The 16,229-nt window shown below is 31.8% G+C and overlaps 1 protein-coding gene across 1 annotated transcript; it reads left to right on the forward strand.

Moving 5' to 3' along the window:
• The first annotated feature begins 11,852 nt into the window (after positions 1–11,852).
• On the forward strand, positions 11,853–15,963 carry LOC147410263 (GDSL esterase/lipase 1-like). Its single transcript, XM_086433352.1, has 5 exons — positions 11,853–12,152; positions 12,302–12,420; positions 12,830–13,060; positions 13,521–13,770; positions 15,645–15,963. The coding sequence occupies exons 1-5, from the start codon at positions 11,885–11,887 to the stop codon at positions 15,869–15,871; spliced, it is 1,095 nt and encodes a 364-aa protein (XP_086289478.1). The 5' UTR covers positions 11,853–11,884; the 3' UTR covers positions 15,872–15,963.
• Positions 15,964–16,229: the final 266 nt, after the last annotated feature.

A 16,229-nucleotide genomic window follows, 5' to 3' on the forward strand; every position in this document is an offset into this window, starting at 1 on the left:
CACACCCAAGAGTGGAGGAAAATATACACTCAACATCCAATCATACATGATTTTGATGCATAGGTTTCAAATGAGTGAATGCTTATAATGGGACAGGACAGGTGTTAAGAAAACATGTGCAATTGAAACAAGAAAACATATCGAAAAACAAACACAAGATGCAATCATACAAAGAAACACAAAGATTTTATGTGGTTCCCTCAAGATTGAGGTACATCCACGGATCACATCGATTCCACTATGAAGAAAAAACTTGCAGTTACGAATTACACCATTTCACCAACAAGAGAATTATAAACACCCCAGAAAATCTAACTAAGGTTTTACATAGTATTAGTGAAATTATGAAAATATCCATGAGAAAATTTCAACCAATGTGAAGGCGTGGCTTAATTTACAGTACCTCCTTGTTGACCAATATTTCCAGGCTCCACAAACCATAACAAAAGGACCCTTTGGAGGTGTAAACATCTGTGAAGGGACCAAGGCAGTAGCTGATTACAAGTTATGCAACAATGTCGATGATCACATATGGTAGGATTCACTCCATCCAACAAAGAGGATCCACGAGCAATTCATGAAGACACTTTGTTTTTAATGGGGCCATATAGCCTAGAAATCCCTTTCTTCAATGTAAAGTCATCATTGAAGATATATAATAGATGAATTGAGGGACAAACAAGTATACTAAAATATAAGAGATTTATTATAATTTACTTGTTTAAGATACACTAAAATTATAAGTTTACTTATCCCCTTTGGATTTCATCTCTTTATCTATTATCTTGTAGTTCTTTAATGGGAATTCAAAGCCTAGAAGAAAACATCAGATTTGGCCCATGCAAAGCTTTTAGTCGGAAAACTTTAGGCCCATATGGCACATGTTATGAAAACCCTTCAATGTTCAAAATGATCAGGCATCTGGCTTGGTACAATTGTAATTATATGTCCAAATACTTACGAGTTAACCCTGGCATCAACAAATGTTGTTTTTCTTCAACCCAACCCTTTGTCAGAACTGGGCTTGGCTAGAATATCAAACTTCTGGAAATGTTGAATATCTAATAATCAAAGTGTAGGAATTTAAACCACTTGGGAGTCCTCTTGGCTATCTTCATAGAAGTTCATTTTCTTTTGCCTAGGATTGTCAATGGATGCTTATCAGTTCGGATAAAGCAATGCATGACTCCGAATCCAAAAATTTTATCTACTATCCAATTCAAATTCGAATCCAACAGATGTTCAAAACTCTTTTTGAATTCGAATCTGATTATCCTATCGGATATCAGATAATATCTTATTAGAATTCGAATAATTTTTGTATTTATAAAAAATAAAAAATAAAAAATAAAACATAATTTTTCCTTATCCAATTGAGTTTTCATTATTAAAAAAAAAAACTCATTATATGTTATATTATTCATATAATAAATAAATCTAATAAAATAATTTATTATATTATTTATATAAAAAAATAATCAAATAAAATAATAAATATTATATATTCTTTTTGAACCCGATTCGAAATGTTAATATCTTAATCCGTATCCGATAAAGATTCGAATATATAAAACTATCTGAATTTGAATTTAATTTTTCAAATTCAAATTCAAATTGGATTCGAATTTTCAATTATCCATTGACACCCCTACTTTTGGCCATGACGAATATTATTAATGATAATTTAGATATACTCCTCTAGGTCTTACTAAATATTAGAAATACCCCTTACTTTCTCAAACTAATAGCAGAATAAATCCTTGACTAAGGTCATCTAAAAGAGACTAATAGAATATGGCTTAAATGCTCTTGTATTCAACCTCTCTTTCGAGAAACCCTTTTTAAAAATGTCTCCAACACACTCATACCTCGTCAAAAAGAACTTATGCCCATCCTCAACCTCAAGATTCTCTCTTTTTCGACTTTCAACCTTCAAACCTTAAAAATAAGAATGGGTTCTATTTATTTATTATTACTTATCAAAACTCCAGGGAGGTGTGTCTAAATCATCCTAGTTTTAGAACTCAATTTTGACTTCTGTCTAGACACCGCCCACTAATTAAAATTCAAATATTGTCCATGCCAACTTCATTACTTGAGTTGACTCTAGAATTAAACTTGTTTCGAGTTGTGTGTGTACCTAACGTTCTTTTTATAACTAAAAAAAAATAGAAAATATCTATATATAATTCTACATTGTAAAATATTAAGAAAAAAAAAATTATAATGATTTAAAATATTTGTTTTTCTCATTCGATTCTTGAGAATTGGATCCGATAGGTACCCGTGTTTGTTTGTTTTTTTTTTATTTCGTAGTTCTGATTCTGCCTCCATTTATTTTGGAGTCAGACCCAAAATTGACAAGAACCGAATTAAATATAATGGTTATGGGTTTTTGTTCCTTAGGAATCAAGCCGAAACCGACCCATTGACACCCCTAGTTACATGTTACGGATAATTTTGTGTTAACTTAATGGCATGATGCCACATGTATTAAAAATGAAAGAGTGGTTGGAAAATGGGGAGAAAATTTTGGGGCAATTTTAAATGCTTGGATTTTACTTGCTTTTTCGGTACAGGTGGCATCACACCATTGGTTCATCAACTTTGCACAAAATTTTCGGAACAACAAATCTCTATTCTTATGGGTAGAAGGGGATTGACAAATGAGAATGCTCTTTTCCTATCCCAAGTTTTTCAAGAGATATGTTAGAGAGTAGCAAAATAATAACCTTATCCATTTGATAATATATTTGTTCATTAATTAGTTGTTCTATAATAATATGTAGTCAATCCCCCTTGACTTTCGTTGACTTGATCAAACCGCTAAGTAAGTTTGTTTAATTTACAGTCTATAGTTTGAATGCCAAAATTACCCTTATAGCATTTAAATTACTTAAATGCCCTTTATTTATTTGAAAAATCTGCCTATACTAATCTGATCTACATTGTTGGATTGAATGCATTTAGATTGTTTGATTATAAGGTAAAACTCTAACTAAATATTCTTTAAGAAGATGAAATTTGGCTTTTTTTCATTATCGCACCTATTGAAGCTAGAGTTATTGTTGGATTGTTGTCATGATTGTTATGGTTCTATTCGTTAGACCCATTGTTTCAAAACCTAACATTAAAACTTTGATTTAGATTTAGATTTCAGGTTAGATCAAGTTAGGGATTCCATATTTTGTGCAATGGGTGGAAGTTTGGACTCTCAAGACTTAAATTTTTATTGAAGAAATTAAATTAAAAAGTTGTTTTTGTTCTTTCTATGCGCGAGGGGGGGGGGGGGAGACTAATATTCATATTTACAAGAGGGGTTGTTATTAAATTCATTTTCTTCATTGTTTCATCTTTGTCCCTCGATTTTTTTTTCAGTATTTTCCATGTGAAGATTCTGAGCATTGGGGGTCAAAGAATGTTTTTGGATTGGGATGAACATGTTGAAATCGAGTTGAAAAATACAAAATTTAGTTGATAATGATGAAATTTAGCTTCAAAACAACAATATTTAACTTTAGATTGATGAGAAATAGAATTGAGAACAGTTCTCATAACTATCGTGTTAAGAGCGGTTACATCAAATGCATTTAGGTTGTTAAAATCAAAGGACATTTTTGTAAGTTCAACACATGATGGTATTTTCTATATTTTACCACCTCTGTTGAGAGAGGTGTTTTATTAATGGTTTGACCGAGTCAACGAAACTCCAGAGGGGTAGACCATCTTGCATTTAATGCGTGAGTAACACCAATATCACCCATTTTGTGAGGGGGGGAGGGGAATGTATGAAAGGGTTACCAACAGTTTTCCTTTTTTAATATGAAAATTGTTTTTTTTTTTTTTCCAGAGAAATTTCCATCTCTTTCACTTATTTATTTATTTTTATTGCAGCGGAAAATCCAAAGTTACCATTGATTCCTCCACCATATCATAAACGTAGAGTTGAATTTATTGATGGGGCCAACTTCGCATCTGCTGGAGCAGGAGCTCTTATTGAAACAAATCAAGGATTCGTACGTATTCTTCTCATGTAAAATTTTATCCAATGAAGCAAGAAATTATTATTATCAAGCATTGCTACATTGTATCATAGTCAGTCCCACTTACCTAAATTTCCACATGTAACCCTCTTTCGGCCATAGGGCCAAGTTTGGACTGGGCTAAGTCAGGTTTGGGCGGGGCTCAGCTATGAATATCTTGATACTAATCGGGCTTCAAAACCTACCCCAATCCTGGTCTAGCCCATATAAATGCCCTAGAAGGGCCTAACAAAAACATCTATCCCCAAGCCCTACCCAAGTTGGAAACGATTCAGCCTATCTAAGAGAAGGATCGGGTTGAGCCAATTTTGAACATAGTTTCTAAAATATAATGCCAGCCCAACTTGCAAGTTCAAGTGTATTTAAGGTTTGGATCAATTTGAACCCAATTTCTAATATAATTTTCTTTTATGTTACTGCAAACATGATCAATATCTCATCTCTATTACATTCAATTTATGAATATGTTGTTTCTTTGTTCTCGCCATTTAGTTTTAAATCTGAGATTTTGGATGAGATTTAGAAGGCTTTGGTGTAGGATTGCCAATGTGACAATCCATGTTGGACAACAACCCATAGTAAGATTTGAAAGTAAGGAAAGTGTTTTTAAATATTAATTAAGGTAATTTTGAAGATAATAAGATACTTTTATAATTTTTGAAAATTAATTCACTTGGATCTAAGATTGTAATCTTATTTATTTTGATGGAAATATTCTTAATAATATTAAAATTAAAGCAAAATATGGGGCATCTATGGCCTTTCAAATTTTGTTGCCAAACCACTTTTTTCTGCGTTTTCTCGTTATAATGGTAAAGACATACGACCTGTGGTAGTCCAAAATCGGTCATTCTTACCACCTCATCATCACCTGCCAATATTATAATTTATAGAGTCCAAGTAACCTTACTAACATAGTGAGGAAAAAATGCCTTACTAAGTTTCATCACCGTCAAAAGGACCTCAAGATTTATAAAACAAATCCTCTAGATTCCTAATAAATCTCGAAATCTTGTTTTGCACATCCCAAGGTCTTTTGACATTGGATGAGGCTTAGTGAGGCTTTTTTTCTCACTATCATAGCAAGGAAAGGGTTTCTCTACATTAACTAAGGTTTAGTTATGGTGTGAGGAGATGCCCCTCAAAAAATTTGGTGAATATTTGAGATAAACCCATACTTTTAAATCGATGAAATGATATCATTTGATTGTAATCTTTCTAAGAAGACTAGTAAAAATGCCCTCATCTACTGAAAGTAGCTATTATAGATTGATACAAATAAAAGCATCATATGTGACACTTTTTGTATTTGTTGTGAGCTTCTACTTTCAAGAATTAGACAATTAAAAACAGTCGAAAAACTGTTACAAAATTGTCATTTGATGGGAGGTGCCTTTTTCAAAAGTAGCTTCTTTAGACGTATTGATAATTATATAAAAGTTTTGATTATTAATTTAACATCTTAGTGTCATCGTAAGGTTAAGTTATTAAAGGAAAAAAGTACAAATATTATTAATATCCAAAAATCCGCTTAGAAAAAAAAAAAATCCAAAAGTCACATCACTTTACATTTTTCAATAGGAAAACTACTTAAAGGGATGTGGCGGAGGGACTTTTTCTAAATAGTCCCTAAGTTTTGGCGGTCTCTTAATAATGTAATTAGTAAATTTTTCTTTTCTTAATAGTCTTTGGATCTCATCTCCCACATTTCTCATGATTGAATGTCTTAACCGTTCAAACTCATTGTTTTCATATATAAAATAATAGTTGAATTTTTGGCATCTAAATCGAATTTCAGTACTCTATTCCGCCGAAAAGGATTTAAGAAAGAAGAAGAAATCATTTTCAAGGGATTTTTCAAACATTTGAAAATGTATAGAAAAAAAAAATTAGGATTTTTTCACTTTTTTCTTAGTTTTTGAATGAAAATCAATCAAGAATTGTCTTTTAGTTTGAAATCATCTACAAAAGTCATTATCTCAAGTTTATAATTGATCTTCCCATATATTTTAATTGAAAATCAAAAAATGGGTGGATTTTACCAATGTGGAATTCGACAATAAATAAAAAGTGGTGAACTCAATAATCAATACATAGCAATGGGTTCACCCATAATAGATCATTAAGAAATAAAAAGTTCACTAATTGTCCTATCAAGCTACCGTCCAAAACTTAGGTACTATTTAGAATCAAATCTTTCTGCCAAGGTCCTTTAAGTAATTTTACCTTTTATAATTCAAGCACTTCTCACATATTTACCAAATAGTAATTTCAATTTGAAAGTCTTTTGAATGCTGAATGTACCCAAAAAAAAATGCTTTTTAAAACGTTCATCCAAACAGATACTTGATAGGTGAAGGAGGGACCCCACATGAACAGGACTAGGATCGCCACGTCATCCTCCACAAATGTGGAAGAGCTCTGAGCTGTATAATTTCAAAAACTTTCGTTATTTTATACTCCCAAGGCACAAACCATTGGATTGTTTGTGGGATTCAAGTTGAATACTTCAAGATTGTCAAGTTATGTAGACCTTAGAACTTCGGTCCACCGGGCCTATCTTAAAATAATTTGATGCTGACGTGGAAAATAGAAAGGTTACCGAACACATTACATGATTAGAAAGATAAAAAAATAAGGTGACATAGACCTGCCCCTCAACGTTTTCCTCAATCTTGTAGATACCCCTGTTTCTTCAAACTTATGACCCTTGACATAGGTTTCTTCAACAAGATTAATGTAAATGACTTAAATGCCCTCATATTTAACTTCTGAAAAAAAAGAAAAATCTTCTTGATTTTCTCCAAACATCTATCACTTTTTTACCCTCCCTTGCAAGTTTCAGATTTATCTTCAATCATCAAGAACAAGATAATTTCTTTTTTTTTTTTTCATTTTTGAGAAATAGAAAAATATATTTTTAGGGTTTGAATTCAAATGATCAAAAATAATTTACCTTAGAAATTAATAATTTGAAGATGACAAAATTTTAGGATAAACTCATATTTTATCATAATATCTAATCTATTACAACCTTAGAATATGAAATCATTAAGCTTAGCTTCTAAAATTACTTAGATCATATCCAAATCAAAGAATATGAAATCATTAAGCTTAGCTTCTACAATTCACTACATTAACAGAAAAAACATATAGAACCAACTCAAATAACACTTTGATTTATCTAAATACATAAGCAAAGATCATATCGAAGAAATCTAAACAATAATCTCAAAATACAAAACAATCTGAAATGTTAATAAGATTACACCAAAATAAATTTAAAATTTCTCTTATTTTATTTTATTTACATATGATATTTATAAAAGTAAATTGAACAAGAAATCTGATGTATCCACTTAAGGGAAAAGAGGTGTGAAATAGTAAGTACACTTTGATTTGACCCTAATAATGTAAACACCATTAGAAAATATGAGATCATTACTGAAAAAATATAGAAAAACAAAATTTGGTTTAAATGTTAATTTCCAAATTCATTGAAGCTAGATCTACATAAATATACCCAAAAAATCATAATCAAATTCAAGATTTCTTCAAAGTCAAATAAAAGCCCAGTTATTTTTTATTTATTTTTCCAAACAAATACTTAGTCAATCAAAAAGCCATCCCCAATGGCATTGCAACAGAGTATCAAAACCCAAGTCTTCTTTGAATCTAGCAATTTTTTTATCCTCTTTTGAGACAGATTCACTAAAATATCAAGAATCCAATGTTTATCTTCAAATTTAGCTAAAACCCATTGAAGACCAAGTCTGATTTTGAATATAAAAAAATTAACAATCGATTTGACTAGCTAGGTGGCAAAAAGGACCAAAAAAAAAAAACAACCTTTATCTTGTATTTTTATATTTTTCTAATCGATTTGACTAGCTAGGTGGTAAAAAGGACTAAAAAAAAAACAACCTCTATCTTGTATTTTTATATTTTTCTAATCGATTTGACTAGCTAGGTGGCGAAAAGGCAAAATAAAAAATAAAAGCAACCTTTATCTTGTATTTTTATATTTTTCTTCGGTAAATCTAAAGAAGTTTACAGATTTGACCAGACAGACAAAGATTTTGAAAATTAGAAAAACATGTGAGAGTCCATGATTTTAAAACACAATATCTCGTTATGATGGTTTTGGTATCAAAACAGGTCGATATGGCCGAGATTTACAAAATATCAAACGAGTCATCTTAGATCTCGAACAAATTAATGAGCTAGGTAATTAATATGATACCATCACCTCTCCCACCCCCTCTGTATTTCTTCAATAAAATTCTCACCTTTCATCACCTCTTTCTTCTCTTTTTCCTTGTGTTTGATGCCAACCTTCTCATGACACCCTATCTCTTTATCTCTTTTCTTATTTATGATTAGTAACTATTTATTTGGCTTTAAATATATTTCGTTCAAACTTGAAATCAAATCATGGGACTATATTTTTCTACCTCGAAGGTTAATGGCTCTACCTCCAACAAAAACACCACCAACAATAGCAAAACCAATCAGAAAAAGAACACTAACTCTTCTTTTTCAACAACAACAACAAAAATAGAGGAATTCATAAAAGTTGCAGTAACATAGATGTAGTTTTCGTTTGTTTTACAAATGACCATAATCAAGCACACCAACACATATAAAGAGAATTCTAAAAATAAGAAAAATAAAATACCTTCTGGAGAGAGTTTGAACTCTTTAATGGCGAATTCGATCGGAGATAATGAGAGTAGAAACCACGAACAAGCGAGAGACAATGGAGAAAAATCTTCAAAAACACTAAGAGGATGCCGAATTTTTTATTGTCGTGTGATTTTTACTGAGCCTCATTCACTTATTAATAGTTGAGAGATTCAATTGATTTTTCTGAACGAATCGGCTACTAAAAAGAGTTGTTAACAATACCAAACACTGAAGTTCCAAAAAAGAAACGTGTTTGGCAAAAATTTAGCCTTTACACGGGTTTTCCAAATGCAACATACGACTTATACTGCGTTTGGAAAAACCATGTGAATGCTAAATTCCTACTGAACACGTTCCTTTTTTGGAATTTCAGTGTTTGATATCGTTAACAACTCTTTTTAATTGCGAATTCGTTTAGAAAAATCAACCGAATCTCTTGACCATCAATAAGTGAATGAGGCTCAGTAAAAATCACATGGCAACAAAAAATTTCGACATACTCTCGATGTTTTTGAAGATTTTTCTCCATTGTCCCTCACTTGTTTCGTGGTTTTCACTCTCGTCATCTCCGATTGAATCCGCCATTAAAGAGTTCAAACTCTCTCCAAAAGGTATTTTATTTTTCTTGTTTTTAGAATTCTCTATGTACATGTTGTTGTGTTTGATTAAGGTCCTTTGTAAAACAAACGAAAATTACGTTTCTATTGCTGCGACTTATATGAATCCTTCTATTTTTGTTGTTATTGTTGTTGAAGAAGAAGAAGAGTTGGTGTTCTCTTTCCAATTGTTTTTGCTATTGTTGGTAGTATTTCTACTGTAGGCAGAGCCATTAACCTTCGAGAAAGAAAAATAGAGTCCCGTGCTTTGATTTCAAGTTTGAACGAAAAACATCTAAAATCAAATAAGTAGTTATTAATCATATATATATATATATATAGGGTAGCGTTCAATGGCTAACTTTTTGGCAAAACATTTTTCAAAACATGAGTTAGAAGTTTTGGAATGGGCTGATTTTTGGTGAGAATTAATGATCTAACTCCATCAAAAACAGTTTACAAAAAATGGACGGTCCACAATTTTTCAACTTGTAAACATGGGTTAGAAGTTTTGGAATGGGCTGATTTTTTGTGAGGATGATCTCCTCACCGTAGAGATCATCCTCACCAAAAATCAGCCCATTCCAAAACTTCTAACTCATGTTTTGAAAAATGTTTTGCCAAAAAGTTAGCCATTGAACGTGACCCATATATATATAAAAGGTGTCATGGGAAAGTTGGAATCAAACACAAGGAAGAAGAGAAGAAAGAGGTGATGAAAGGTGAGAACTTTTTTAAAAGAAATACAGAGGGGCGGGGGAGGTCAATCGCCTACCTCATTAACTCGTTCGAGATCCAAGATGATTCGTTTGATATTTTGTAAATCTCGGCCATATTGACCTGTTTTGATACCGAAACCATCTCAACGAGATACTGCGTTTTAAAATCATGGACTCTCACATGTTTTTCTAATTTTCAAAATCTTTGTTTGTTAAGTCAAATCTGTAAATTTCTTTAGATTTACTAAAGAAAAATCTAGAAATACAAGACAAAGGCTGCTTTTTTTGTCCTTTTTGCCACCGAACTAGTCAAATTGATTGTAAATTTTTTATTCAAAATCAGATGTGTTCTTCAATGGGTTTTATCTAAATTTAGAGATAAACATTGGATTCTTGATATTTTAGTGAATTCGTCTCAAAAGAGGACAAAAAATTGCTAGATTGAAAGAAGACTTGGGTTTTGATTCTCTATTGCAATGCCATTGGGGATGGCTCTTTGGTTGACTAAGTATTTGTTTGGAAAAATAAATAAAAAATAACAGGGCTTTTATTCGATTTTGAAGAAATCTTGAATTTGATTATGATTTTTTTTTTTTTGGTATATTTATGTAGATATAATGAATTTGGAAATTAACATTTAAACCAGATTTTGTTTTTCTATTTTTTTCTAAGTAATGATCCCATATTTTCTAATGGTGCTTCCACTATTGGGGTCAAATTAAACTATACTTACTTTTTCACTCATCTTTTCCCTTAAGTGGACACATCAGATTTTTTGTTCAATTTTCTTTTACAAATATCATATATAAATAAAATAAAATAAAATACTTTGAATTTATTTTGGTGTAATCTTATTAATATTTCAAATTATTTTGTATTTTGAGATTGTTGTTTAGATTTTTTCGATATGATATTTGCTTACGTATTCAGATAAATCAAAGTGTTATTTAAGTTGGTTCTATATGTTTTTCTATTAATTTAGTGAATTTTAGAAGTTAAGCTTGATGATTTTGTATTCTTCGATTTGGATATGATCTGTGTGTGTATGCGCGCGCGCATAAGAATGTGCTATTTGTACTTAATTCTATCAATTTTTTTTTTAAATCTGCGTTCTTCGAATTATTTTTGTCTACTTCTATTTCTAAAGTGTCCTTTACTAATTTATATCTTTTGTAAGAGTTTGAAGTCAATGGATTTTTGGAAAGAAAATCAAGATTTTAGTAAGAAGTTGAAGGTCATAAAGGACTGTGGTCACTGGTCAAGGAGTATGGCATCATTTTGAAAATATAGAAACAAAAATAGACCATCGAGTTGACTCGGAATTGAACTCGTTTGGCAGTAACTTGATCGAGTTGTGTGTGCCCAATGTTCCTTTTGAAAATACAGAAATAAAAATAGAGTCGTAGCATACTCAATCCACTACCTGATGTGAAAGTTCGGAACCATTGATATATGCTCTCCACCATACACGGTTCTCTCGAGATACATTTTTTTATGGGGAAGTGCTTTTGTCTATCCCGAGGAGCATATCGGGGTAATCAATTTATCACAGTTCATAAAAATATAATTCCACACTATAAAATATTAAAAATAAAAAAAACACTCTTACCATCCAATGAATTCCACGAATTCAATTCATGAAATGGCAATGCACCCTTGAATAGGGTATGATATATATTTATTTGATCATCCAAGTGGACTTGTGATTCATGAGTTGAATCTTTGAACATCCGAGTTGAATGGGTTTTGAGTTTTAGAAAGATCTATATAAATTAGACCATCCATAATTATTGACAAACTCTCAGAGAGAGAGAGAGAGAGAGAGAGGTTCATAAATATAATGGCAATCAGGTTAAGTCACAACCTTTTGTTGTTGTATGTTTTGCATCTCTATGCAGTCCTTCTAATCCCAACAACAGCAACTACCGGGGAACCGGAAAAACCGGTGGCCTTCTTCATCTTTGGGGACTCACTTTTAGACCCTGGAAACAACGTCTACATCAACACTACCAACGATTTCCGGGCAAATATCTGGCCGTATGGTGAAACATACTTCAAGTACCCCACTGGACGAGCTTGTGATGGTCGTCTTATCTGTGATTTCATTGGTAAGATTAACGTGCACATGTAAATTGTGATGTTTATAATCTGTCTTTTCTGGGGGAGGGGGTTAATCCCTGTGATCGGGAAGATGATGTTGCAAGACTCTGCAACATCATCTTTTTCACTTAAAATCATTTTCTTTTTTTGATTGTAGCGGAATATGCAAAGTTGCCGTTGATTCCACCGTATAATAAACCTGGAGTTGAATTTAGTTATGGGGCCAACTTCGCATCTGGTGGAGCAGGAGCTCTTGTTGAAACTCATCAAGGATTTGTATGCCTACACCATTTTCATACCAAAATTATATCCAATGACGCTAGACATTATTATTATCAATCGCTTCTACACTGTATCATAGCCCATCATCCCACTTGCTTTGGGCCCACTGATTCTATCAATTTGAATCCCCAAATCATCATCTTAACCATCTCGCAGTATGGGCCTAGTGGCCATGTTTGAACCAGACCAAATATATATGGTCGATCAGAGCCAAATAAAATCCCCAAACCCCACGCAAGTTGCAGCAACAGATTCTTTTGTATAAGCCCTGCCCATGTTACAAGTATTCCCGTCTATAATTTTCTTTTATATACTATATCCTAAACATATAACCTACAAATTTCAAATTCATTAATCAACATGAACTTTATAAGGGTCTTTTTTTTAATTTTTTTTGTTTCAGGTAATCGATCTACACGCACAGCTAAGGAACTTCAAGAAGGTAGAGAGTTGGTTGATACAAAAATTAGGTCGTGTTGAAGCCAAGAAAACCATATCGAGAGCTGTTTATTTGTTTAGCATTGGAAGCAATGACTACGTGATCCCTTGGTTAAGGAACTCAACTGTACTAGAGAACTACTCCCATACAGAATATGTAGGAATGGTGATTGGCAACTTGACTACTGTAATCAAAGTAAGTACTTTTGCTCTCATACCAAAGTGCAAAGCGCTATTTGCTCGAATTATATGTAGTATTTGTGAAACTCTTGACTACGGAATTGGCTTTCAATTCTCATCCATTATATAATGGGTTGACATGATCTTAACTAATTTTGTTATGTCTGAATCGCCATCTACTCATAGGTTATAATTACTTAATGTCCTTGTCCTTGCCTCTATTGTGGGATTCTCTGAACAACTCTCGACCAGGGAGTTGGCTTCAAATTTTATAGAGTCAGGACTAGGTTCACTTGGTCAATGTTGTTAGGCAAGAATAGAACACATTTCATTTTTCTTAGGTACACATGCATATCATGGAGGCGAGATTCTTTGGTCCCATAATATTAATGTGTTGCATTGATCATTGTGGTTGGTTTGGTTCATCATGTGGTTTTATGTGTCAATGTTTAATGCTAACATAGTTGGCTTGATAGGAAATTTACAAAAGTGGCGGCCGAAAATTTAGTTTTATTGGCTTGATACCCTTGGGTTGTGCACCGGCTATGAGAGTACTTCAAATGAAGGGTGGCTGCATTGAAGAATGCTCATCATTGGCAAAACTACACAATAAAGCTCTTTCAAAATGCCTCTACAAACTAGAAAATGAGTTACAAGGATTCAAATATTCACATTTCAAAACCTACAATTATATTAGCCAAGCAATGAATCACCCCACGGAATATGGTATGTTACTCTATAATATATCCTGTCTCATATTTTTTAATTCCTTTCGCTCTTTTAGAATTTTTATTAACTTTAAATTCAGATAATTTATCTAATGGAGTAAATCGGGAAGAGGATTAGAATAACACATGAAATTTAGGAAGTTTTGAGGCTTGTAGTTTATTATGCTTCCTTATATATATACGTCTCCACTCCCCTTAAAAGTGAAGGTGTATTGAGGTTTCTTACAAATCTTCCTTCAATAATGAAACCTCAAATGTTGCTTCAATAAAAGATTTGGCAATGAATGCAAACAAACATTTCTTATGTAAAAAGAAATCAATTTTCAATAAAAGATAAAATGGATAGGAATATTATTTAAAAAAAAAAAATGTAATATTGAATGTTAACGTCCCCTTGAGGTCTTGGACGTTAACATTACACACACACACACACACACACACACATATATATCTATATATATATACATTCGGCATCTAACATTAGGGAGCCAACTAAATTCTTGTGAGGATGATCTCTATGGTGAGATGATAATCCTCAACAACAAAAAGAAAATCAGCTCTATCTAAAACTTGTAACCCCTTCAAAAATGGTTTAGAAATTGTGAATCATCGATTTTTTACCGAAAATTGGTCAACCACTTTTGATGGACTTGGAAGTTTCAAATTGGGCTGATTTTTTGCGAGGATGATCTTATCACCCTAGATCATCCTCACAAAGAATCAGCTCAATCCAAAACTCTTAAGCCACATAGAACAAGCGCATTAGCTCCTTATATATATATATATATATATATATGGGGTTAGATCATTGACAAATGTAAAAATAATGTCATAATAATAATTTTTCAAAATATGGGTTAGAAGTTTCAAATTGAGCTAATGTTTTGTGAGGATGATCTCTATGATGAGAAGATCATATTAAAAAATCAGTCCAAGCTAAATCTTCTAACCCCATCAAAAGTGATTTAGTAGATCATCAATTTTTTACCAATAATTTGTAAGCCACTTTTGATGGACTAAGAAGTTTCATATTGAACTGATTTTTTATGAGGATGATCTTCTCATCATAGAGACCATCCTCACAAACAATCAACTCAATCCGAAACTTCTAATCCATATTTTGAAAAACATTGTTCTTACATATGTCCCATGATCATATATATATATGAGTCGGGTTCAACATCCAAAGTTTTGACTTATATGGGCTAAAACTTTTGGATTGGAATGATTTTTTGTGAGGATGATCTCCTTACCATGGTGAAATTCCTCACAAAAAATCAACCCATTATATTTGTTGAGGACTGTTTGGATATACATATATATATATATATTCTTGAGTAAAGTAGTTTTGGAAGATAATATAAAGTGGTTTCGTTTTACTACTGTTTATGTTTTAAACTTTTACAAAAGCAAAATAATAATAATAATAATTGATGCATTCAAAAGGGTTCTAATTAACATGTTAAAAACAAAAGTTGGTGTGGAAATCAATCCTTCTAAGTCTATTACCGGACCAAAACATTTGAATATTTTCTCTTCCCAATTGATTAATTTTTTGGGCCTATAGATGTGTATCTTGGTCACTTGGGTCCCAAAAAATATATCTTAATTACATGATAAATTTGATAAAAATAGTGTGATAATATTTTTAATTGTTGAAAATCCATAAGAAATTTGTTTACCATGAAAATTATTTGGACGTGAAATTTTGGATTGTAATCAAATTTTCTTCTCCAAGATAATCAATTTCTTGGAAAAAAAAATTATCAATCGCCTGCAAATTATATATATAAATTAAGAGAAGTAATTTTTCTATAAATTTTCTTAGCAATCAAATCCATCTACTAAAGTTTTTTCTATGTTTGGGTGAAGGTTTGAAGGAAGGAAAAAGTGCATGTTGTGGGACAGGACCATTTAGAGGAATCCCCAGTTGTGGAAGTAAAGAGTATCAATTATGTGATAACCCCAGTGAGTATTTATTTTGGGACGCTGGTCATCCTACAGAAATAGCCTACCAATATATAGCAAAGAAAATGTGGAGTGGGACCCCTAATGTGGTGGGTTCTTACAATCTCAAGTATCTATTTGAGTCGAGTTGATTTTATCAACAAATATACTATTATCGATTTGTTTGTACCACAAGTCGTTTTATCTTATATTATAAATAAATGAAAAATGTTGATTTTTATTATATGCATAGCATTCTTACCTTAAATTTAAGAGTGATTTGGATATACAACTCCAAGTTTTTGTGAATATTTGAGATGTGTTGGTCTTGTAGTATAGATCATTGTAAAATTACCTAAACTCCCTCATCTTCAATTATTCTTTGGTTCAAAACCCCTATGATTTTTCATCCAAAATTTCATTATCTTGAAGTTATTCAATCCCTATGGTAAATTATTTTTATCTATTCAACTTATCTTCAATCCTTTATTTTTCAATCACAAGTTAGAT

Source organism: Akebia trifoliata, chromosome 1, assembly GCF_017979445.1.
Source record: "Akebia trifoliata isolate Shusen 1 chromosome 1, ASM1797944v1, whole genome shotgun sequence".
Classification (NCBI taxonomy): Eukaryota; Viridiplantae; Streptophyta; class Magnoliopsida; order Ranunculales; family Lardizabalaceae; genus Akebia; species Akebia trifoliata.

Coding starts and splice junctions, on each gene's coding strand:
- LOC147410263 (XM_086433352.1), top strand. CDS start 11,885: ATGGCAATCAGGTTAAGTCACAACCTTTTGTTGTTGTATGTTTTGCAT. Junction 13,061..13,520: donor ACTTGACTACTGTAATCAAA/GTAAGTACTTTT, acceptor TTGGCTTGATAG/GAAATTTACAAAAGTGGCGG. Junction 13,771..15,644: donor GAATCACCCCACGGAATATG/GTATGTTACTCT, acceptor GTTTGGGTGAAG/GTTTGAAGGAAGGAAAAAGT.